Source organism: Sciurus carolinensis, chromosome 4 (genome assembly GCF_902686445.1).
Source record: "Sciurus carolinensis chromosome 4, mSciCar1.2, whole genome shotgun sequence".
NCBI lineage: Eukaryota > Metazoa > Chordata > Mammalia > Rodentia > Sciuridae > Sciurus > Sciurus carolinensis.
Genome location: NC_062216.1, coordinates 51,548,501 through 51,572,685, shown reverse-complemented (window position 1 = coordinate 51,572,685; position 24,185 = coordinate 51,548,501). Strand labels below are relative to the sequence as shown.

General features: G+C 39.1%; 2 protein-coding genes across 4 annotated transcripts; both read left to right on the top strand.

Moving 5' to 3' along the window:
• The first annotated feature begins 5,650 nt into the window (after nucleotides 1–5,650).
• Nucleotides 5,651–19,053, top strand: Gins4 (GINS complex subunit 4). Of its 3 annotated transcripts, none has more exons than XM_047550799.1 (8): nucleotides 5,651–5,693; nucleotides 6,484–6,584; nucleotides 11,681–11,767; nucleotides 12,604–12,717; nucleotides 14,513–14,610; nucleotides 14,779–14,867; nucleotides 17,912–18,002; nucleotides 18,100–19,053. In XM_047550799.1, the coding sequence occupies exons 2-8, from the start codon at nucleotides 6,489–6,491 to the stop codon at nucleotides 18,194–18,196; spliced, it is 672 nt and encodes a 223-aa protein (XP_047406755.1). In that variant the 5' UTR covers nucleotides 5,651–5,693; nucleotides 6,484–6,488; the 3' UTR covers nucleotides 18,197–19,053. The 3 variants fall into 3 exon arrangements, with proteins under 3 accessions (XP_047406755.1, XP_047406754.1, XP_047406753.1); XM_047550798.1 differs by lacking the exon at nucleotides 5,651–5,693 and adding an exon at nucleotides 5,699–5,828; XM_047550797.1 differs by lacking the exon at nucleotides 5,651–5,693 and adding an exon at nucleotides 5,738–5,849.
• Nucleotides 19,054–21,820: 2,767 nt separating this feature from the next.
• On the top strand, nucleotides 21,821–22,857 carry LOC124983414 (carbonyl reductase [NADPH] 1-like). Its single transcript, XM_047550671.1, is given in 2 exon segments — nucleotides 21,821–22,071; nucleotides 22,073–22,857. Coding segments are annotated over 2 exon segments (828 nt in total). The 3' UTR covers nucleotides 22,650–22,857.
• The last annotated feature ends 1,328 nt before the right edge of the window (nucleotides 22,858–24,185 follow it).

The following is a 24,185-nucleotide window of genomic DNA, read 5'->3' as shown; positions in this document are numbered from 1 at the left end:
GCCTCTTGGTGAATATAAAGTTAACAAGAACGACCAGGAGATAAGAGTGAAGTAAGGAGAACACTAGGGATAATCCCAAAAAAATGTCTCCCCAAATACTCAGGCAATGGAATTTTATCAGGGAAACTAATGCATATTCATACAATTATAATGAGATTTTAATGAGCAATTTTTACTCTAGTCACCTAGGAGAATGACTCAGAATCACACATAGATTTTTTTTGACTGGTTCATGTGTTTTTCTCTGGAGGTACTTCCCTGATGCAAAGAACTTCAGCAGGGTATTATGGTGCATACCTATAATCCCAGCTCTTCAGGAGGCTGAGGCAGAGGAATTGCAAGTTCCCAGGTCAGCCTGGGCAATTTAATGAAACCTTGTTTCAAAAACTAAAAAAAGAAAAGAAAAGAAAAAAAAAAAAAAGCTAGGAATGGAGTTTGTAGCTCAGGGGTAGAATGCTCCTGGGTTCAATCACCATTACCAGAAAAAAAACGAAGGAATGCTAGCAGTCACTTTAAAGGGCAGCAACCTGACCCCCCCTCCCCCAAGTATAAGAACTTGCCCCTTAAACGTCCTTGCCTAGTATCTGAAGTTCTTGCCTAGCATCTGTGTCATACCTGTCTCTCTCGCTCGCTCACTTTCTTGCTCTTGCTCTGTTTGTCCCCACTTAACTCTGTCACTGTCTTCATTGAGAAAGATCTGGAAATTGTATTGACCAGTGACTTCCTTCAACTTTATAAGATATTCCTTTTCCACATCAACTCTAGACAAGATTTTTTCCTTCTTTTGCCATGTTTATGACTTCATATTTTACTCATCTGATTTCTTCTTAGGGTGTTCATCTTCCTCTTTCAATCCTCAGAGCTTGCCTACAAATTCTGCCCTGCAGTTACATTTATCTCATCAGACTTCCTCCTCCTGCTTTCATAACCTATGTAATTCTCTTTTATACACAATCCTTTAATGAACAGCAATCCATTTTTTATTCTTTTTTAATTTGTTCTAATTAGTTATACATGACAGTAGAATGTATTTTGACACATCATGCATAAATGGAGTATAACTTCTCACTCTTCTGGTTGTTCACAATTACAAGGTTGTGTAAAAATATGTGTGCATAGGGTAATAATGTTCAATTCATTATACTATCATTCCTACCCTTACTCCCCCCCTTCCTTTACTCCCCTCTGTCTAATCCAAAATTCCTCTATTCTTCTCTACCCACCCCAACTCCAGCTTATTGTGAATTAGCATCCACATATCAGAAAAGACATTCAACCTTTGGTACTTTGGGATTGGCTTATTTCACTTTGCATGATATTCTCCGGTTCCATTCATTTACCTGCAAATGCCATAATTTCATTCTTCTTTAAGGGTGAGTAATATTCCATTGTGTGTATATATCACATTTTCTTTATTCAACTGTTAAAGGGCATCTAGGTTGGTTCCATAGTTTTGCTATATTGAATTGAGCTGCTATAAACACTGATGTGGTAGCATCACTGTGATATGCTGATTTTAAGTCCTTTGGGTATAAACTGAGGAGTGGGATAGCTGAGTCAAATGGTGGTTCCATTCCAGGTTTTCTAAGGAATCTCCAGACTGCTTTCCAAAGTGGTTGCACCAATCTGCAATCCCACCAACAATGTATGTGTGTACCTTTTTCCCCCACATCCTCACCAACACTCATTGCTTGTATTTCTCATAAATGCCATTCTGACTGGAGTGAGATGAAATCTTAGGGCAGTTTTGATTTGCATTTCTCTAATTACAAGAAATGATCAACATTTTTTCATATGTCTTTTGATCGATGTATTTCTTCTGTGAAGCATCTGTTCAGTTCCTTAGCCCATTTGTTGATTGGGTTATTTGGTTTTTTGGTGCTAAGTTTTTTGAGTTCTTTGTATATCTTGGAGATTAGTGCTCTACCTAAGGTGCATGTGGTAAAGATTTTTTAGCATTCTGTACACTCTCACTTCAAATTATTGATTGTTTCCTTTGCTGAGAAGAAGCTTTTTAGTTCGATACCATTCTATATATTGATTCTTGATTTAACTCCTTGTGCTTTAGACATCTTGAAGAAGTCAGTTCCTAAGCCAACATGGTGGAGATTTGGGCCTACTTTTTCTTCTATTAGGTGCAGAGTCTCTGTTTTAGTGCCTAAGTCCTTGATTCACTTGGAGTTTTGTGCAGGGTGAGAGACAGGGGTTTAATTTCATTTTGCTACTTATGGACTTCCAGATTTCCCAGCACAATTTGTTGAAGAGGCTATCTTTTTTTCCAATATATGTTTCTGGTGCCTTTGTCTAGCATGAGATAACTGTATTTATGTGCACTTGTCTATGTGTCTTCTATTCTGTACCATTGGTCTACATATTTGTTTTGGTGCCAATACCCTGCCATTTTTGTCACTATAACTCTGTAGTATAAGGTCTGGTATTGTGATGCCTCCCTTCACTTTTCTTGATAAGGATTACTTTGGCTATTCTGGGTCTCTTATTTTTCCAAATTAATTTCATTACTTTTTTTCTATTTCTATGAAGAATATCATCATAACATTAATAGGGATTGCATTAAATCTGTATAGAGCTGTTGGTAGTATAGCCATTTTGACAATGTTAATTCTGCCGATCCAAGAGCATGAGAGGTATTTCCATCTTCTAAGGTCTTCAATTTTTTCATTTAGTGTTTTGTAGTTTTCATCATAGAGGTCTTTCACCTCTTTTGTTAGATCAATTCCCAAGTATTTTATTTTTGTTAAGGCTATTCTGAATGGGGTAGTTTAACTAATTTCTCTTTCAGTGGATTCGTCACTGATGGATATGAAGGCATTTGATTTATGAGTGTTGATTTTATATCCTGCTACTTTGCTGAATTCATTATTAGTTCTAGAAGTATTTTGGTGGAATTTTTTGGGGTCTTATAGAATCATGTCATCAATAAATAGTGATTGTTTGTGTTCTTCTTTTCCTATTCACATCCCTTTAATTTCTTTCTTCTAATTGCTCTGGGTAGAGTTTCAAGGACAATGTTGAATAGAAGTACTGAAAGAGGGCATCCTTGTCTTGTTCCAGTTCTTGGAGGGAATGCTTTCTATTTTTCTCCATTTAGAAAGATGTTGGCCTTGGGTTTCGCATATGTAGCTTTTACAAGGTATGAGGTATGTTATAGTAATCCATTTTATGTTTATGTGCTTATGTCTAACAAATGTGACCGCGAGTGCCCATCAACCAGACATCCCTGGGTTTTCTAATTCTACATATTGTAACATAAGGACATGTCTTTTCTCCCACTCTCCTGAATTTATAGTGCCACTTGACCAAGAGTTTCACCAAAGTTTGTGCAGTTTCCTTCAGGTAGATATTTTCTTTTCCTTTCTTCCTTCTTCTTTTTTTTTTTTTTTTTTTTTTTTTTGCGGTGCTGGGGATTGAACCCAGGGCCTGTGCTTGCAAAGCAAGCACTCTACCAACTGAGCCATATCCCCAGCCCCTCTTTACATTTCTTTAAAGACTTCTTTACATAGTAGATATGTTTCTCTGCAAACTCATTTTGTCTGGTGAATATAAGCTGGAGTCAAGGATCTTAGAACTGAAAGGGGTCCCCACAATGTTTTGGTCTTCCCTCTGCCTTCAGGCAAACACATATTTTTCTCACTTGATAGATGATGCAACCAAAGCCCAGAGAAGTGACTTGTTTACGGTCACACTTCTACTAAGGAAGCAGAAGCTGGACTCCAGCTCTCCAACAGAGTATAAGTGGGAGATTAAAGAATGAAGCTGGTCCCAAAGAAGTGAAGTCTGAGAAATTGGTACTTGTGTGGAGAAGTTACCTGTGCTTCAACTCAAATCTGTAACACTTAATGGATGTTAATAAAAAACATCGAAAATGTTTGTGTTAATGAAATATATGAAGAATGGAATTATGCTCAAAGATCAGTGTTCTAGTCCTCTAATACTGTGTAATGAACCATTCCAAAACATGGGACCTTGAAACAATATTTATTTTGCTCACAAATCTGCAATCTGGGCAGGGTTTGGCAGGGATAGCTTGTCTCTGCAACCCTCCGTGTTAGCTGGAATATTTTGAAGTCTAAAAGGTAGAATCATCTGAAGGCTCAGTCAAGTCAATCACCTGGAGAATGGAACTGCTGGAGTGGCTGGGGTTCCTGGGCTGTAGCACTTTCTTGCTCTCTTTTTCTCTCTAATTTCTCCATGAAGGCTCTCCAGCAAAGCAGCTCCAGGGTAGCCAGACATCTTACACATCAGCTCAGCTCTCAACTGACTCGGGAAAAAAAGAGCCAGGTGGAAATAGCATGGCCTTTTATGACTTAGTCATAGAAACCATGCAACATCACTTCTGCCAAATGCTCCTGGTCAAAGCAATTGCAAAGGTCTTCCAATATTTAAAAGGCAAAAACAGGAGAAGGGGTATAGCTCAGCAGTAGAGCACTTGCCTAGTAGGTGTGAGGCCCTGGGTTCAATCCTCAGCACCACAAGAAGAAAAAAAGACAAAAACGTAGACCCTCTACCTCTTCATAGAAGAGTATCAATGTCACATTGTTAAGAAGGGCTTGTGGAGAGATCCATATCAGAGAAACTATCTTTGGAAAATACAATTTACCACAACTGAAAACTGCTGGGTTATAAAATCTCTGAAACATGGGGTTAAAAAGAATCTTTTTTTTTTTTTTTTTTTTTTTTTTTTTTTTTTTTTTTTTGTGGTGCTGGGGATCGAACCCAGGGCCTTGTGCTTGCAAGGCAAGCACTTAAAAAGAATCTTAAAAAGGCCATCTATTTGTCATTCACAAGATGCATTCTGTAAGACACAGCTCAACTGTCCCCTCCTCTTGAAGGAAATCCTTCTTCCACAGCATCAAGTAAATATGCCTACTCTCTCACCTGACATATTCTATTGTGATGTTTATAATATGATTGTAATCAGGCAGACACTATCAATTTGTCAATCATCCAACCTTTTTTCTAGATAATCAATGTGACATAGGAAAATTCCCAAAGAGTCTTCAGATTGACGGGAAAGAGAGACATCTAGGGAAGCCAGAAGCTAGGCACAGGAAATAAAAGCAGAGAGAAAAACGCCAATTCAGAGAAAAAACACTGACATCACACAAAGGAAAAAATACATAGTAGTATACTTGCTTTTCCTCTACATGTAAGAAATATCAGTCATGCAGCTGTGCTGGAAGCATTATCTAAAGCAGTGCTTCTCAAACCTCACCTGGATCCAAACCACCTGGAGGTCCTGGGAAATGCCCCAGAGTTTCTGATTCAGTATGTCTTGGGAGGCTGAGAATCTGCGTTTCTCACAGGTTCCCAGACTACGCTGTTGCTGGTCGTCTTGCATCAGTTGTCTAAAGAACTGGGTTGAAGAACCACTAGCCTAAAGATTTCAGAAAAATAAGTTGTCACAGCCCAAGCCCTGGCAAACACTGAGGCCGGAGCGCTGCGCCCCCTTTTGGCGACCCCTGGGTGTGTCAGCCAGTACAGTATACCAGAGTCAGACTCGATTCGGGCTCTCAGGAGGTTGCGCGAGTCCTCGCCCCGCCCCCTGTAGGCGGGGACAGAGGCTGCCTGTCTCTTTTCTCCGCGCCGTGATTGGTTAGCGCCATCCGTGCGCGGTGACGTTACGCCTGCCCGGAAAGTTTCTGAAAGTACGCGGGAGCTGTGAAGCTTCTCGGGTAGGTACCCGGGAGGCCTCGAGCGGTTCATTCTACTGTCTTTCGGTTTCCAGGTGCTACTTGGGAGACCCCCGGCTATCGCGTTCCGACCTCTTGCTTCTTCAGAGTGCCTGTGCTACCTGGGTCCCCGAGTGGGTATGCGAGTGGGACCTCTGAGTATGTGTTGGGGGAGGGGATGGTCCTGTACTGGTGACACTGAGAAAGAGAGGGAGGAGTATGTGCTCAGTTTCCCTGGGAATCCGGAGACTTCACCTTCACCTTCCTCTTTCTTAAGCCTTTGGGGTCACTGACTGGTCTAATGTAGCTGCGCCCTGTGCCTCTGGGAAATTAGGCATTGATTAATTCTCCAACATTTTTAAGTGTGCTGTGAGTTAAGCACTGTGCCAAGTGCACAGGCTATACAGGTGATTGTATACCCAGTGCTTGAAAGTGCCAGGCACAGGACAGATGAGGATTCATATTTGAACTTAAATGAAAACAGCCGTGGAGGCAAAGGATCACCAATGGGAAAACAAACGAATAATTATTGTTTAGTGTGAAAAGTGTTTAATTTAAGATATACATACTGGAAGCAGTTATAAGGGAGACCTCTTGAGAAACTGATACCTAAGACTTGAAGGAAGAGGCAAAACACTAAAAAATTAGTCTGAGTTCCCTAGTCACCTCCAATACGCCCCTACAAATTCAATAAACTTTTCTGATCTTCAGATACCTAGTAACCTATTCTTGCAAATGGAAAACACCTTTCAGAGTATTGGTTCTTTTAGTCTCATGAGATGCCTGGTTTCAGAGAGGATGACGGAGGAACTGGATCTAACACAACAAGACTCTGATGCGGGTAGTGAAGAGGTGGTCCTAACTCCTGCAGAGCTCATTGAAAGGCTGGAGCAGGTAAGCAGTTCAAGTGGAATCTTTCTGTTCCAATTTTAGCTTTTTAAATTAGGTCAACAGTGCAAGTGTCGCTAATCGGAAAAAAAACAAGGAAATAGAATTCAAGACAATTTCAATAGAACAGGCACTGGATTTTACAGTCTACACAAAAAATAGAAAGGAAGGGGACATCCTCTGTTAGAAATTCATAACATCAAACCAAATCTTCAAGTGGGTTAGTAGGGGACAACTTTGGGCATATTTCATAGAACATTTCACAGAGCAAGGATCTACTTGCTATTTACAAGAACTGTACAGGTGTACTTTAGACTTAAATTCTACACCTAAGTCCCTCGAAATACCTCTTCTTTCCCTGAAGAATGACTGAGTTCGCTAAAAAATGCTGAAATACCTTCTTTAAGGAAAAAAATGGTCATATTCTTTCTTTTCTCATATATTTTCTTGAGTCAGCACTCTGTAGTTTCACTGTTTAAAATAATTTGAGTTATTTCTTTTTAGTCAAATGTCAATGATTTATTGAGTTTTCTGTGTGCTAGTTTTCTTTACAGTGGTCTTCTCATGAGGCTCTGGGAGTTTAGGGGTTCTGAATATCTGAATTTAAATCCCTTCATGCCATTAGTCTAGTATATGACCTTAAGCAGGTTATATACCTTGTCTCAAACCCTTTCCGTTACTATAAAATGGAGGTTTTGTTAATAGTGGCTACTTCACAGAGTTGTAATGATTAAATGGCTAATATATATAAAGTGCTTACATGTTGTCTGATATATGATAAGCCCTCACAGAAGTTAGTTCTTAGTAACTGTATTCCTTACTCTATGTGGCAAGTATTGTTATCTCCATTTTACAGATGTGAAAATTAAAGCTTAGAGGTGTGAAGTACTTTACCCAAGGTCACACAGTGAGACCAGAGCTAAGACATGGACTCAGATCTCTTTGACTCCAAAACATGGTAGGGATTGAACTTAGGGCTTGTGCATGCTAAGCACATGCTTAACCACCAAGCTACACCACTGGTCCCAGCCTATGCTGTTAATTCACTACACTTGCCACCTTACATTTGCCCTCTCTCTTTAACTCCCTTTCCAGAACTCTCTGATGTTTAAAAATTTAGTATTCTTCATTCTTTCCTGCCATATGTGCTATTATGAGTGACAAGGCTAAAGGAAGATTTTTGTGTATGTGTGGCTCTGGGGATTAAATCTATGACCTCATATATGTTAAGCAAGGGCTCTACCACTGAGCTACATCCCCAGCCCTTTGCAGGGATTCTTAATCTTTTTTATGTCAGACCCTTTTGAGAGGCTAGGTTAAAAAAAAAAAAAAAAAATATATATATATATATATATATATGTATACATATATATATTTATATACACACACATACACATGCACACATATATATGTATATATACACACAGATATGTACCTGTGCAGAAGATTGCATATTATTTCAGGAAGTCATCACCCAGAAGAAATCAGAATGGCCAATAAGCATATGAAAGAGATTATTCAAACTTGTTAGTAATCAGAAAAATTAAAATTAAAATCACAATCAGATCATTTCATACTAGATTGGCAGAAACGAAAAAAGGTACATTGTAAAATATGACAAGAATGTAGAATAATTTGCACCTTATGTACTTCAGTAGAGGTGCAAACTGGTACAATCACTTCGGAAAATAATTACTGTCCAGCAAAGTTGAAGGTGCACATTCTTTGTGGCCCAATAACTCTTCCAGGTATGTATAGATAAAACTTCCATGTGTACTCTAGAAGATGTGCACAGTAAGTTTATAGCATTGTTTATAATGGTTAAAAATGAAAATAGCCCAGATATTCACCAACAAAACAACTGGTAGAAAATTGCATGTACACACATTAGGGGAAAAAAGAAACAATAGTTAAAAAAAAGAGTAAAAGAGCTTCTGCAGTGCTGAGGATATAGCTCAGTGGTATAGCACTTACCTGGCATGCATGAGACCCTGGGTTCAATACCCAGCAGCACAGTAAATAAATAAATAGTTCATCAACTGGGAAGTCATTAAAAAAAAAAAGTTTCTGCAACAGTATGGATAACTCTCAGGAAAATAACTTAGAACAATAACAACATTTTTATATACATTTTATATACAAGTTGCAGGGGCCAGGGTATACTTCAGTTGTAGAGCACTTGCCAGGTGTGCATTGTGCCCAGGGTTCCATCTCCAGCACTTGGGGAAAAAAAGGGAGGAGGAAAATACAAGTCATAGGAGAAACCATTTGTGTACAGTTCACATGCTTCCAAAACTGTTATTCAAGGCAGAACTTGTTATCTTGGGTAATGCCATTTGTACAGTGATGTGCTACCAACACCTCACAGCATTGACCCTTCCACTCTCGGGCAGCCAGATCCCTAGGCTGCATGCTCTTTTTGGTTTCCTTAGGGACTCCTTGGAAGACAGCCTGAGGATAGCAGGATCTGACAGCACAGCCACAGCTTGGCAGTGTATATGAGTTGTATCTTTTGCTTGATGTTCTCTGCAGTGCCCCATGTGCAGCCAAGGAGGTGATCCACCACCAGAATAGCTGTTGCAGCCTGATAAGGCACTTTTTGCTGTATAGCACAGTCTAGAGAGCAGCCTAATGGGGCCACTGAAGAACACAGCTTTAGGAACATATATGGCATACTGATGAATGCCTGTAAAAATGGTTTAAAAAATATTGCCTACAGTGCAGAGTTTCTGGTTTTAATGATTGTATTAGTTTTCTAGGACTGCATAACAGTACCACAGGATGGGTGGCTTAACCAACAGAAATCTTACCTTCTCAACTCTGAATGCTGAGAATAAAGTACCAGCATGGTTGGTTTCTTCAGAGGCCTTTCTGCTAGACATGACTTTCCCATGGTTTTCCCTTTTGTGTGTGTCTGTAATAAAATTTTCTCTTACAAGTACACCAGTCAAATTGGATTAGAGCCCATCCTAATGACCTCTCTTTAACTTAATTACCTTTTTAAAAGACCCTATCTCCAAACATAGTTACATTTTGATGGGTAGAGTTAGGAATTCAACATATAGATTTTCATTTCTGATGGTTTTGTTTGTTTTGCAGTTCTGGGGATCAAACCCAGGGTCTCATGCATGCTAGGCAAGAGCTCTATCACAGAGCTACACTCCAGACAACATATGATTTTTGGAAGGGGACACAGTTCAATTTATAATGATGTTAAACAGAATGTTGTTAAAAAATCTGCTCAGGGCTGAGTGTGTATCTCAGTGGTAGAGCACTGCCTAGCATGTATGAGACCCTGGGTTTTGATCTCCATCATCAGAAAAAAAAATTGGGGGAGGGGGAAGGATCAGGAATCAGATGTAAGCCATTTCAAGCATAGAACCCAATTAGTTTTTAAAAGACCATGAATTTAAACACAAGTTTTTCACTATATATTTTGGAAAGATTTTATTTGAAGGTTTTATACTATTAGAAAAATTTTCCTAATGATGATATGACCATAATTTCACATTATAAATGAAATATCTCCCCAAATCCACTTTATTTACCCCAGTGTACTATACAAGGATTATCATTTTCTTCAAATGTCCTTCAATTAAAAGACTGGGAAGCACATGTAGTGATACAAACAAACGTAGTGAAACTATAAAAAATTCAAAACTAAATGTCAGCTGATGATTACCTTTAAGGAAATAATCATCACACACAAGGACTTTTAAAATAATAACACTATTCTTTAATGAAGTTATACACACACAAATATTGATAGCATTTTTCTTTGTGTTTAATAATTCTTTTTTAGGGGGTGGTACTGGGGATTGAAGTCGGGTGCCTAACCACTATCCATCTCCTCAGCCCTTTTTATTTTTTATTTTGAGGCAGGGTCCTCCTAAGTTGCTTAGGGCCTAACTAAGTTGCTGAGGCTGGCTTTGAACTCAATCCTCCTTCCTAAGCTTCCTGAGCCACTAGAATTACAGGGTTGTGCCACCATGCCTAGCCAATATTTCATGGTGTTTATCTAGTCAGTATTTAATCAAACCTATCTCTTTTCATTCTTATGCAAATTGTCTTTCTGGTTTATTTATATAGCTATAGGTCTTGGGGTGTAGTGCAGTGTTAATATATTTGTTTCACATGCACAAGGCCCTGGGTTCAATCCTCAATGCATGCATGTACACACACACACACACACACACACACACACACACACACACAAAATTATATAGCTCCAAAATTTACAGAAGCTCAAGCAGTTGAAAAAAATTTATGACTGAAGCAATACCCAGCATTTAATACTATGTCATGATGATGATAATTGGGGAAGCAGAGACTCAAGGACACCAGAAAAAATAACTTGAATCTCGTTGGCATGTAATTCTGAGCAATGCTAAAACTCAATTTCCTGTAATTGAAAGATAAGTATAGCTTTCCTTAGTCACTTATGTATATTTCAGTTCTCTAAGCCTTGGTAATCTGCAAAATGTACCACGCAGGTGGGCCCAAGTCATAAATTAGACACTTAACCTCAAGCTCCAAAACCTTAATAGATGAGTTATCCATTTCTATTGTGATCCTTTATATTTTGGAGCTATTAGTATTATATCCATTTCCTCTCGGATATTATAATGATGAGTGAAAAGTGTAAAGTGCTCAGAGCTTTAGGAATGAAGAGATGTGTAGAGTCACTTAGGGTTACTTTGTCTCTCAAAATAGAAAAGGTGACAGACAGTGCCTCCTGGTGGGAGAAGTAGCTGTTGAAGAAGTAGAAATGTGTTGTGTTACTGCTACTTGGTGACAGGTACTGCAGGAACACCAGGTGGCGTTACTCAGCAAAACTTACACTGACAACTGAAGTAAACTGATTTTTTTTTAATGTCATTTTAATAAAAGGTTGTAAACACAGCCTTACCAGTAAAATAAAACATAGAAGAGCCAACCTTAAATATACTTTGTCTTCAGAGCATTTCTGATATTTCCAACTAATATACAAACAACTTTCTTTGAATATGATACCTGTGACTTTCATGATCAATGAACTGACCTACTGGATTATTTTTTCTCCATTATAAATGACTCTCACATTTGTCTACATTGTTTTATAGGCTTGGATGAATGAAAAGTTTGCCCCTGAACTGCTAGAAAGCAAGTCTGAAATTGTAGAGTGTGTTATAGAACAACTAGATCACATGGTAAGAGTTGTTTGTCTCTGGGTTACAAAGGATGGGAAAGTTAAAACATTTGGCTAACATAGTGAGAAATTATAGTCTGATAAAAATCCTGTTTTGTTTTGCTCAACCCAGTACTTTAAAAATATAATAATACTAACATTAGAGTTGGTTACCTATATTTACAAATCTTGAGAGTTCTTTCAGCTTCCCATGAAAGGTCTAAAGACCTGCCCTCACAAACTCCATATTTCCGTATGACAAGAGTTGACCAGAGCAGGCTATCACCCACGTCCATTGGGATTTCCTGTTTTCCACAGTCCCTGACTACCCTCCTTCCTCATATCCCTTACCTGCCTGACCTCTGCAACCATTTTGAGTTTATGCAGCTTGGCTTAGGTGATCTGGGTTTAAGTGTTATCAACTTCAGAGTTGCTTTTTAAAATGTGATTATTCTACAGTTTCTAAACTAGTGTTTATACTGCTTTATAAAACCTTTAGACATTGCTTCTGTGTGCTGTAAATTTCCTTTGTGATTATATTGGAGTTCAGGGACTTTGTAGCTGGCCACATTCAGATTCTATTCAAAAGGTTTCTTTCTAAAAGTAATCAAGTATTGTTTGAACTTTATACATTGAGACTATAGTCATATATTATTTGTATAATTAAAAAATTATGCATGAGGCCCTGGGTTCAATCCCTATCACCCTGCAAAAAAATTGAAAATGGAAACTCATGTATTAGAGTTTTTTGTTTTCCTTTGTCTGAAACATAGTCTTTGAGCCCTCAGCTTTGCCAGTGTTGATGGTTCTTAGTCTTTGAACATTGTTTTTAATAAACTTTAGTTCCTCCTTTAACAGGAAGAAAATCTCAAGAGAGCCAAGAAGGGGGATCTGAAAGTCAGTATCCATCGAATGGAGATGGAGAGAATTCGCTACGTCCTCAGCAGCTACTTGCGGTGTCGACTCATGAAGGTTTGACATAGAAATATTTGTAGGCATTAAGGTGATAAAGTATATAATAAAGTCTGGATGTCCTGGGGAGAATTAGGACAGGACCTGGGAGTGTCCAGAGTCTGAAGATGCTGTTAAGAGCCCATCATCAAAGTAGCCAAAAAATAAGGAACCACCATGCCTGGCTATGTATGTACTGTCCTTTAAGAACAGTAAGTGCTACTTTCCCTTGGCCTTCATTTCCTGCTTACCATTGTCAATTCCCTACTACCAAAGAACATTTCCTTTGACAAAAATAACAGCACAAACCAGAGGCCAATCCCTTTCTAGTTCCTGGATATACACCATTTATAGCTTTTAGCTTTTTGGTTTATTTTGTTGTAGGTTGTTTGTTTTTCTTAGCATTTTTTCCAGGCCTTACCTCATTCCTGGTTTTAGTCTTATATGTCGATATTATGTCTACTTGTATATTTTATATACATTTTTCCAGTGTTTTTGTGTATTTCAGCTCTTAGAACAACACCCTGCACAATCATATTAAAATGTTAAATGATCCTTTTTCTTCTTTGACATCGTTTACAATTGTATTTTCAGGTTTTCTTTTATGAAAACCATCTCTCTTTAACTGTTCTCCTTTTTAGAGCCTTTATCTTTTTTCTCAATTTTTGGAAACCTCCCTTCTTAAAGTCCAGAGCAGAGACCTTATTAGAAAAGATATCATTTATCCCCAAACTGATATGTAGATTTAAATAAATTCAAAGAAATATCCAAGATGTTTTATAGACACAGACAAGTTGATTCTAAAGTTACATGGAAAAGTAAAGAAATTACAGTAGCCAAAACCATGAAAAAAATAAGGGAAACATGATACTTGATTTTAAGATGTTTGATAAAGCCACAATAATTGTGAGTCTAGTATTGGTGAACCTATGGACCAACAGATCAATTGATGGAGTAGAGAGCCAAAAAGTACACAGTCAATTGATCTTTGATAAAGATGCAAAAGCAGTTCAATAAAGAAAATACTTTTTTTAACAAATGGTGTTAAATAATTTGATGTCCATGTGTAAAACAGTTTTCATTTTCACAACTTATATAAAAGTTGTATTGAAATGTTTCATAGATATAAACGTAAAAGTATAAATCTTTAAGAAGAAAGCATGGTGAAAAATCTGTATTACCTTGGGCATGGCAAAGAGTGTTTAGATATGACACCAAAAGCACATCTCAAAAAAAATATATAGATAATTTAGACTTCATTCAAATTTAAAACATTTCTTCTGCAAAAGACACCAATAAGATCAAGAAAAGACAATCTATAGACTGGAAGAAAATATTTGCAAATTATATAGGTGACAAACAATGTATTGAGAATGTAATAAAGAATTCTTACAATGTCAAGGAAACAACTGTGCAGTGAAAAATGGCAATCTATTTGAGCATATATTTCATCAAATAAAACAATCAGGTGGCAAATGATTATGTGAAAAGAAGCTCAACATCATTAGTCATTAGGGAAATGTAAATTAAAACCACAATCATGTACACTGACTAGAATGACTAATAAAACGAAAAACAACCACAACAAAAAGGAGTTTTATCCATGAAGATTTCCCATTTTGTTAAGTTTTTCCTTTTCTTTATCAGTGCTGGGTAGGATTTGAACCTAGGACCTAGTACATGCCAGGGAAGCACTCTACCACTAAACTACATCCCCAGCCCCTTATCAGATTATCTTCAGCTTCTTTCAGCAAGCGGGTATATTTGACATGTGAATCCTGACAGATGTTTTCATGATTTTTGTTTATCCTCACAGATAGAAAAGTTTTTTCCTCACATCCTTGAGAAGGAGAAAATGCGACCCGAGGGGGAGTCTTCCTACCTTTCTCCAGAGGAGTTTGCCTTTGCCAAAGAGTGAGTGAGCAGGAAGCATGAAACTGCTTTGGTCTTCAGCTTCTGAGCACAAGTTTTGGTGGTTGTCCCCACAGAGCTCATCCCAGAGCCTCATCCATTGTTGTCTGATAGCCAGGATGACTCCTACCAGTTGTGTGTGCCAGAGCAATGTGAACTTCTGTATTTCAGGTACATGGCTCATACTGAGGCCTATCTTAAAAACGTCGCCTTAAAGCACATGCCTCCCAACTTACAGAAGGTGGACCTCTTAAGGGCAGGTAAGCAAAACCCTATCTTTCACCCCAAGTCAAGGTGCCACAGTTTAACATCCTAAATAATCTTCAGGTGCCTGAGAGTAGGATCTTTGTCTTCACTCTTTTCTAACAAATTTGGAAAAATAAGTATGTAGATAAGCAGCAAAGAGAAGAAAGGAAGGGTTGTGGTTAAAAAACACAGGAAAAGGAAAGCAGCCGGGGGGAGAGTGGTTTGGCCAAATCTCTGGTCCAAGCCCTCTTCATGCCAGCCCCTGAAGTCTGCTGAGCTGCGGAAAACCTTGGATCAACCAGTTAGGCACCTCTGGCTCACAGGTAAAATCCATATTCTTCAGTCTTTCCTAATCTGCCATATTTTGAGCAGTACCTTGTCAGGCAAAATTTCCAGACCCAATAAACAGTTCTCAGGGAGACTGGAATCCATCTCGTTCACAAGTTAAGCTTGGTGTACTGTGGCCACCAGTGCACCACTAAACCTTGGAAATTCATTGCTTCCCTGATCTGGCCTGGTGGCGCACCAGAATCTCTGTGACAGTGGAATAGGATCTTAGCCTGTTTGATCCACTCACAGTTCTAGAGGCTGGGAAGTCCAAAATCAAGGCACCAGCAGATTCAGGGTCTGGTGAGAACCTGTGCCTCGTTGTGGTGTCCTCACATTAGAAAGGAAGGGGCAAATAATCTCCCTCAGACCTTTTTTTTTTTTTTTTTAAAGCAGCGTGGATCAAACCCCTCTCACATGCTAGGGAAGTTCTGCACTCTGAGCTACACTGTCAGTCCTCCCTCAGACCTCATTTTTAAAGTTGTTAATATGGATCTGGGATGTAGCTCAGTAAAGTGAAGGCCCTGGATTCAGTCATCAGCACTGAAAAAATTAAAGTCACTAATATAATTTTCCCATGTCCTAATCATCTCTTTTTATAAAGATGCCAGTCAGACTAGAGACCCTAATGGCCTCTTTTAATTTAGTTACTTTCTTAAAAGCTCTATCTCCAGACATTAAGTCCCATTCTGAAGTACTGGGAGTTAGAGCTTTCACAAATTTGGGAGGACACAACTTAGTCCATAACACCAGGAGCAAGCCAAACCCCTACCAGATTAGTTGAACTCTGGATCAGTCATTTTGCTGACCCTGCCTGAGGGAAACAAAGGCCCAATGCATTTCCAGTTCCCTCCCTGGTCAGTTACTGTTGTCTGCACCTTGCAAGAACAGAAGTGGACAAAAGATAATATCCCCAATCATCTCCCAGGGCTATCTCATCCAGCTGATCATATCAGCTAAGAGACTGCTGATGGGCATGCATGTGAGCATGCATATGAATTCCTGGAACTGAATCTAGCCATTGTCCCAGCACTTCTACTTCACACTGGTGGATGCTTCCTAAGATACGCATCGCTTATGTTGGATCCCTTCCAAAGACAAAAACCAGACTCTTGGAATTTGAAGCTGCATGGCAGAACTAGCCTCCCCTGATAAAATCAGGGTCTTCCTTAATTAGTCTCCCTAAAACCTCTGGAACATCTGGACCCCAAGGACAGGGTAAGGGGAGGCTTTTTGAAACTCAAGCTGAGTTTCTAAAATCAGAAACTCCCCAGTGGGGCCAAATTGACTCTGATGAAGTTGGAGTTTCTTTAACAGGCCCAGAGTTCTGAAGCAGCCCAGGGGACCCTCCTTAGGCCTTTGGAGCTAGTTATCCTTTAGATAAGGAAGCCAAAGGCAGTATGAAACCTGAGCAGGACTCTTTGAGTGGGAAAGTGTCCTCAGCTTCTCTGGACCTTGCAGCTGATAGAGTCCTCTAGGTACAAATGGAACTCCAGGAGATGAGCTCTAGTGGATCAGCCCAGCTTGAGGCATTTATTGGAAATGTTGACTAGAAGCAGGAGAAGGATGACAATACTTTCTTAACCTATAATTGATCAGTGAGAGACCACTTATGAGATTTGTGTTCCTTAGTCTGACATTCAAGACTATCACCATATGACCCAAGCTCTTTTTTTTTTTTTTTTTTAATATATATATATATATATTTTTTAGTTGTAGGAGGACACAATACCTTTATTTTTATGTAGTGCTGAGAATCAAACCCAGGGCCCCAAACATGCTAGGTGAGCACATTACCATGGAGCCACAACCCCAGCCCTGACCCAAGCATTTTAGTCTCTCCTTTATGTACTTCCTCCTAAAACTTCATGTATATCCCTTCTTCAGCCTTCGTTACATCCCACAATCCAAAAATAATAAATGGAAAAATCTAGAAATGAATAAGTCCTAAGTTTTAAATTGTGTGCCTTTCTGACTAGCATGATGAAATCTCACTTATCAGATCAACTGTCACACACAGCACTTATGTTCAAATAATCATTACCTAGCAACCTAACACTACCTCACAATGCCTGAGTCACTCATGTCACTTTATGTCATCACACAGGCATGATATTATCTCACATCCTCACAACAATAAGGGTGAATACAGTAGAATAACATTTTGAAGCTGGTTGTGGTGGCACTTCCCTGTTATCCTAGTCACTTGTGAGGCTGAGGCAGGACGATTGCAAGTTTGAGGCCAGTGTGGGCAACTCAGCAAGACCCTGTCTCAAAATAAACTAAAAGGGCAGAGGATATAGCTCAGTGATAAAACGGAGTTCAATCCCTATTACCACCCCAAAAGAGAAAAAAAAAAAAAAGATATTTTCAAGAAGAGAACCACATTCACATAACTTTAATTACAATATAATTGCTCTTATATTATTGTTAACCTCATTGTGCCTAATTTATAAATTAAATTTTATTATAGGTATATAAAGAAAGAAATATATAGTTTGGTACTATCCACAGTTGCAGGTATCCATTGGAGACCTTGGAATACATCCTTTTTGGATTAGGAGAACTACAATATAGAAGAATTCCCTACACATTGTAGGTCCTTATTTACTGAGTGAGTGTTAGCTATAAGGAGCCAGATCTCAGTTGGTGTTCAATACTATTAGTGACTTTTCCCATATCAACCTTGTTAGTTGCATGTTTTCTGATTGCATTTTTGTTTTTCTGGAAGTTCCAAAACCAGATCTAGATTCATATGTGTTTCTGAGAGTGAAAGAACGACAAGAAAACATACTAGTAGAACCAGAAACAGATGAGCAGAGGTGAGTGATTATGTGTCTTTCTCAGTGGGAAATACTCCTCCCAATGGAGAACCAGCTTAAGCTCTGCAGCTAAATTTTTTTTTTCCTCCTTTTTCAGGGACTATGTTATTGACTTGGAAGAGGGCTCACAGCACTTGATCCGATATAAAACTATTGCACCTCTTGTTGCTTCCGGAGCAATACAGCTAATTTAAAAATAAGCATGAACACATGGAATCAGAAAATATTAGAAACCTTTCATCACTTTGTACTTAAGAACAATATTGAAATAGTTCTCCACACAGCAGACTTCTCAGAGATGTTGTGGATCACTTGGGCACTGAAAAGAAGTCAAGGCAGGATTCTTAATATTGCCGTAACATCATCCTCATCTCCTGCCATTTTAGCCAGTATCAGCAGATGGGGCCATTGCTCTATTTATTCTGCAAACTAGGCAAATAAATACGCTGTCACTTTGTGCACCTTTTTTCTTTGTGGCTTTTTGTTGTTCATACCTTGTTCATAAAATGGCAATACTGCCTATGATCAGAGGAATGTATTTAGCCCTAATCTGATGACAGCAGGAGAGTTCGTTAAACCTTCCAGGTAAGAAAACTAAATAGATTAAAGAAAACAGCTGTGGTCTACTATAATATGTCATTGGATTGTGTGAACTAACCTTTGGAACCTCCAATATTGAACTTAAACCCAATTTCTGTCATGCTTAACTGAAAATCACAACTAAACCAATAAGCCATTATTACATTTGAGGTTCATGGCAGAAGCAGCCTTGGGCCAGCTCTCAGCTTGTGGTCTCATGCAGTGTGTTCTGGCTGTTGACCTGCAGCCCTCCTGAGCCTCAGACAACTCTGCCAGGCCATCCTTCAGCCATCTGGCCATTCTTGGCCAAGTCTCTGAGCCAAGCAGCATCAGCTGTCCCATATTGTGAGTTCAGCAGTAGCTTTTCTCCTTTAAACTCTTCCCTTTCTCCATGGAAAAGAATGAAATGGACCTAATGTAAATGAAGAGTCTCAGTGATACCTGAAGGAAAGAGATATAGACAGCAAATGAATTATGACCTTGAAACATAATAAAAAGCAATGTGCATTTCAGTCTCTTTGCTTAATGAAGTCAGCAGGTTTTCACTTACATAATATAGGCTGGGGGATTAATCGGTGGAATTTGCTATTATTTCCAAGAGAAATGTAAAAGCAAGAAAGATTTTATGTGAATGAAAGTATTTGCTATTCTTCTAGCACCTTATGTTTTCCAGAGTGTTTTTATTCTCTTCAGCTATTCATTAAACACATATTGAGCATACTGTGTGCCAGACACAATTCAAGGCACTGGGGTTACAATCCTGAATATGCCTGCCATTGTCCCTGTTCAAATCATATGATAAATGCCTTGCAGCAACAGAGTGACTTACCAGAAAGTGACCAAATTGATGGTGTGAGAGAATCTCAATGAAGAAACATGTAGGATGATGCGGGCTGGGCCCAGGTCATGTAGGACTTTGTTGGATCCTATTTGGTCCACATAGCAGTCCTGAGAAGTAAGCAGGGCTGGTAATAAGTTGTGGGAAACAAAGCAGATATTTAGTGTTAAGTCTGACATCAAACCAAGTCTTCCCTCCTTCTTAGGCCATCCATGGTGGTGGTAAGCCCACAGGAGAGGAACCTGGGCTATTACCTAGAATAGTTATAAAACCTTAATGTAGGGGTTGGAGATATAGTTCAGTTGGTAGAGTGCTTGCCTTGCAAGCACACGACCCTGGGTTTAATCCCCAGCACTGAAAAAAAAAAAAAAAAAAACCTTAATGTACCCAGTGGGTAGTGAATGTCTGTAATAAACATTGATGTGAGTACATCACTGTAGTATGCTGATTTTGAGTCCTTTGGGTATAAACTGAGGAGTGGCAAATGGTGGTTCCATTCCAAGCTTTCTGAGGAATCTCCATACTGCTTTCCAGAGTGGCTGCACTAATTTGCAATCCCACCAACAATGTATGAGTGTACCTTTTCCCCCCACATCCTCGCCAACACCTATTGTTGCTTCTGTTCTTGATAATTGCCATTCTAATTGGGGTGAGATGGAATCTTGGGGTAGTTTTGATTTGCATTTCTCTTATTACTAGAGATGTTGAACATTTTTTCATATATCTGTTGATTCCTTGTAGATCTTCTGTGAAGTATCTGTTCATTTCCTTAGCCCATTTGTTGATTGGATTATTTGTATTCTTGGTGTAGAGTTTTTTTGAGTTCTTTATATATTCTGGAAATTAGTGCTCTATCTGAAGTATGTGTATCAAAGATTTTCTCCCACTCTGTAGGCTCTCTCTTCACATTACTGGTGGTTTCCTTTGCTGAGACAGCTTTTAGAGACAGCTTTTTAGTGTGAATCTATCCCAGTTGTTGATTTCTTGTTCTATGGGAGTCCTGTTAAGGAAGTCTGATCCTAGGCCAACATGTTGAAGATTTGGACCTAACTTTTTCTTCTATAAGATGAAGGGTCACTGGTCTGTTTCCGAGGTCCTTGATCCATTTTGAGTTGAGTTTTGTGCAGGGTGAGAGATAGGGTTTTAATTTCATTCTGTTGCATGTGGATTTCCAGTTTTCCCCGCACCATTTGTTGAAGAGGCTATCTTTTCTCCATTGCATATTTTTTGGCACCTTTGTCTAGTATGAGAAAATTGTTATTTATTTGGGTTTGTGTCTGTGTCCTCTATTCTGTACCATTGATCCACCTTTCTATTTTGGTACCAATACCATGCCGTTTTTGTTACTATTGCTTTGTAGTAGAGTTGAAGATCTGGTATTGTGATACCCCCTGCTTCGCTCTTTCTGCTAAGGATTGCTTTAGCTATTCTGGATTTCTTATTCTTCCAGATGAATTTCATGAATGCTTGCTCTATTTCTGTAAGGTACATCATTGGGATTTTAATTGGAATTGCATTGAATCTGTATAGCACATACTGTATAGTATGGCCATTTTGACAATGTTAATTCTGCCTATCCAAGAACATGGGAGATCTTTCCATCTTCTAAGATTTTCTTTAATTTCTTTCTTTAGTGTTCTTTAGTTCTCATTGTAGAGGTCTTTCACCTCTTTTGTGAGATTGATTCCCAAGTATTTTATTTTTTTCGATGCTATTGTGAATGGGGTAGTTTTCCTAATTTCTCTTTCTGAAGATTCATCACTTATGTATAAAAATGCATTGGATTTATGAGCATTCATCTTATAACCTGCTACTTTACTGAATTCACTTATGAGTTCTAAAAGTTTTCTGGTGGAATTTCCAGGTTCCTCTAAATATATAATCATGTCATCAGCGAACAGGGATAGTTTGAGTTCTTTTCCTATTCGTATCCCTTTAATTTCTTTGGTTTATCTAATTGCTCTGGCTAGAGTCTCAAGGACAATGTTGAATAGAAGTGGTGAAAGAGGGCATCCCTGCCTTGTTCCAGTTTTTAGGGGGAATGCTTTCAGTTTTTCACCATTTAGAATGATATTGGCCATGGGCTTAGCGTAGATGGCCTTTACAGTGTTAAGGAATTTTCCCACTATCCCTATTTTTTCTAGTGTTTTGAGCATGAAGGGATGCTGTATTTTATCAAATGCTTTTTTTGCATCTATCAAAATAATCATGTGATTCATAACTTTAAGTCTGTTGATATGGTGAATGACATCTATTGATTTCCAGATGTTGAACCAACCTTGCATCCCTGGGATAAAACCTACTTGATCGTGGTGCACTATCTTTTTAATATATTTTTGTCGGGCGGGCATAAATTCTGAGGTCCGCCCTGCACGCAGGTGTCCGGCGCTGCCCCCCCGCCATGTCGTCCTGCCGCCGCGTGGCGCTGGTCACCGGAGCCAACAAGGGCATTGGCTTCGCCATCGTGCGCGACCTGTGCCGGCAGTTCTCTGGGGACGTGGTGCTCACCCCGCGTGACGAGGCGCGGGGCCGGGCAGCGGTGCAGCAGCTGCAGGCAGAGGGCCTGAGCCCGCGCTTCCATCCGCTGGACATCGACGACATGCAGAGCATCCGCGCCCTGCGCGACTTCCTGCGCAGGGAGTACGGGGGACTCGCTGGTCAACAACGCAGGCATCGCCTTTAAGATGGCTGATCCGACCCCCTTTCATATTCAAGCAGAAGTGACAATGAAAACAAATTTTTTTGGTACCCGAGATGTCTGCACAGAGCTACTCCCTCTCATGAAACCCCAAGGCAGAGTGGTTAACGTATCCAGCATGTTGAGTCTGGTGAACCTTAAACGCTGCAGCCCAGAGCTGCAGCAGAAGTTTCGAAGTGAGACCATCACGGAGGAGGAGCTGGTGGGGCTCATGAACAAGTTTGTGGAAGACGCAAAGAACGGAGTCCATCAGAAAGAAGGCTGGCCCAATTCTGCCTATGGAGTGTCCAAGATCGGCGTCACTGTCCTGTCCAGAATCCACGCCTGGAAACTCAGTGAGCAGAGGGGAGGAGACAAGATCCTGCTAAATGCCTGCTGCCCAGGGTGGGTGAGAACCGACATGGCAGGACCCTCAGCCACTAAAAGCCCAGAAGAAGGGGCTGAGACCCCTGTGTATTTGGCCCTTTTGCCCCCAGAGGCAGAGGGGCCTCATGGGCAGTTTGTTGAGGATAAAAAAATTAATCAGTGGTGAGCTCAAGTCAGGCTTCCATCATTGTCCCCATTTTTTGTCCTGTCCTGATGTGACCCAAAGGACATTTATGCTTTCAAAAATATCCTTATGTATATTTTTTTAAAAATAGGCATCCTTATCAAGTGCTGAGGTCTCACATGCCACAGTTCCAGTAGGGCGCTCACTCAGTCACCACTAATTCTCTGGGGTCTTTTCTGATTCTGTTCTGCAACACAAGGAGAGAAAAGTAAAATTGCTGAAAATAACTAATGAAAATCAGTAGGTGAATAAAGGATTCTTGATAAAAGAATATATATATATATTTTTTTTTTTGTATGCGATTTGCTAAAATTTTGTTGAGAATTTTTGCGTCAATGTTCATTAAGAATATTGGTCTGAAATTTTCTTTCCTCGATGTGTCTCTGTCTGCTTTAGGTATCAGGGTGATATTGGTTTCGTAGAATGAGTTTGGGAGGGTTCCCTCCTCTTCTATTTCATGGAATACTTTGAGAAGTATTGGAATGAGCTCTTCTTTAAAGGTTTTGTAGTACTTGACTGAGAACCCATCTGGTCCCGGACTTTTCTTTGTTGGTAGGCTTTTGATGACCTCTTCTATTTCATTGCTTGAAATTGATTTATTTAAGTTGTGTATGCCCTCCTGGTTCAGTTTAGGTAATTCATATGTCTCTAAAAACTTGTTGATGTCTTCGAGGTTTTCTGTTTTGTTGGAGTATAGATTTTCAAAATAGCTTCTAATTATGTTTTGTATTTCACTCATGTCTGTAGTGATATTTCCTTGTTCATTCCGAATTTTAGTAATTTGAGTTTTCTCTCTCTCTCTCTTTGTTAGTGTGGCTAAGGGTTTATCAATTTTGTTTATTTTTTCAAAGAACCAACTCTTCATTTCGTTAATTTTTTTGATTGTTTCTTTTGTTTCAATTTCGTTGATTTCAACTCTGATTTTAACTATTTCCTGTCTTCTACTACTTTTGGTGTTGGTCTGCTCTTCTTTTTCTAGGGCTTTGAGCTGTAGTGTTAAGTTGTTTATTTGTTGATTTTTACTTCTTTTGTTGAATGTGCTCCATGAAATAAATCTTCCTCTAAGTACTGCTTTCATAGTGTCCCAGAGATTTTGATATGATGTGTCTTTGTTCTCATTTACTTCTAAGAATTTTTTATTTCCCTCCTGATGTCTTCTGTTATCCATTCATCTTATAATAACGTATTATTTAATCTCCAGATATTGGAAAAGTTTCTGTTTTTTATTCTGTCATTTATTTCTAATTTCAATTCATTATGATCTGATAGAATACAAGGTAGTATCTCTGTCTTCTTGTATTTGCTAACAGTAGCTTTGTGGCATAAAATATGGTCTATTTTTAGAGAAGGATCCATGTGCTGCTGAGAAGAAAGTGTATTCGTTCTTTGTTGGATGGTATATTCTATACATGTTGGTTAAGTCTAAATTGTTGATTGTGTTATTGAGATCTATGGTTTCTTTATTCAATTTTTGTTTGGAAGATCTATCCAGTGGTGAGAGAGGTGTGTTAAAATCGC

Bases quoted from the DNA above. Each gene is read 5' to 3' on its own strand.
- Gins4 (XM_047550797.1), top strand. The intron at 6,585-11,680 runs GTAAGCAGTTCA...ATTGTTTTATAG, and splicing joins TCATTGAAAGGCTGGAGCAG to GCTTGGATGAATGAAAAGTT. The intron at 18,003-18,099 runs GTGAGTGATTAT...CTCCTTTTTCAG, and splicing joins CCAGAAACAGATGAGCAGAG to GGACTATGTTATTGACTTGG.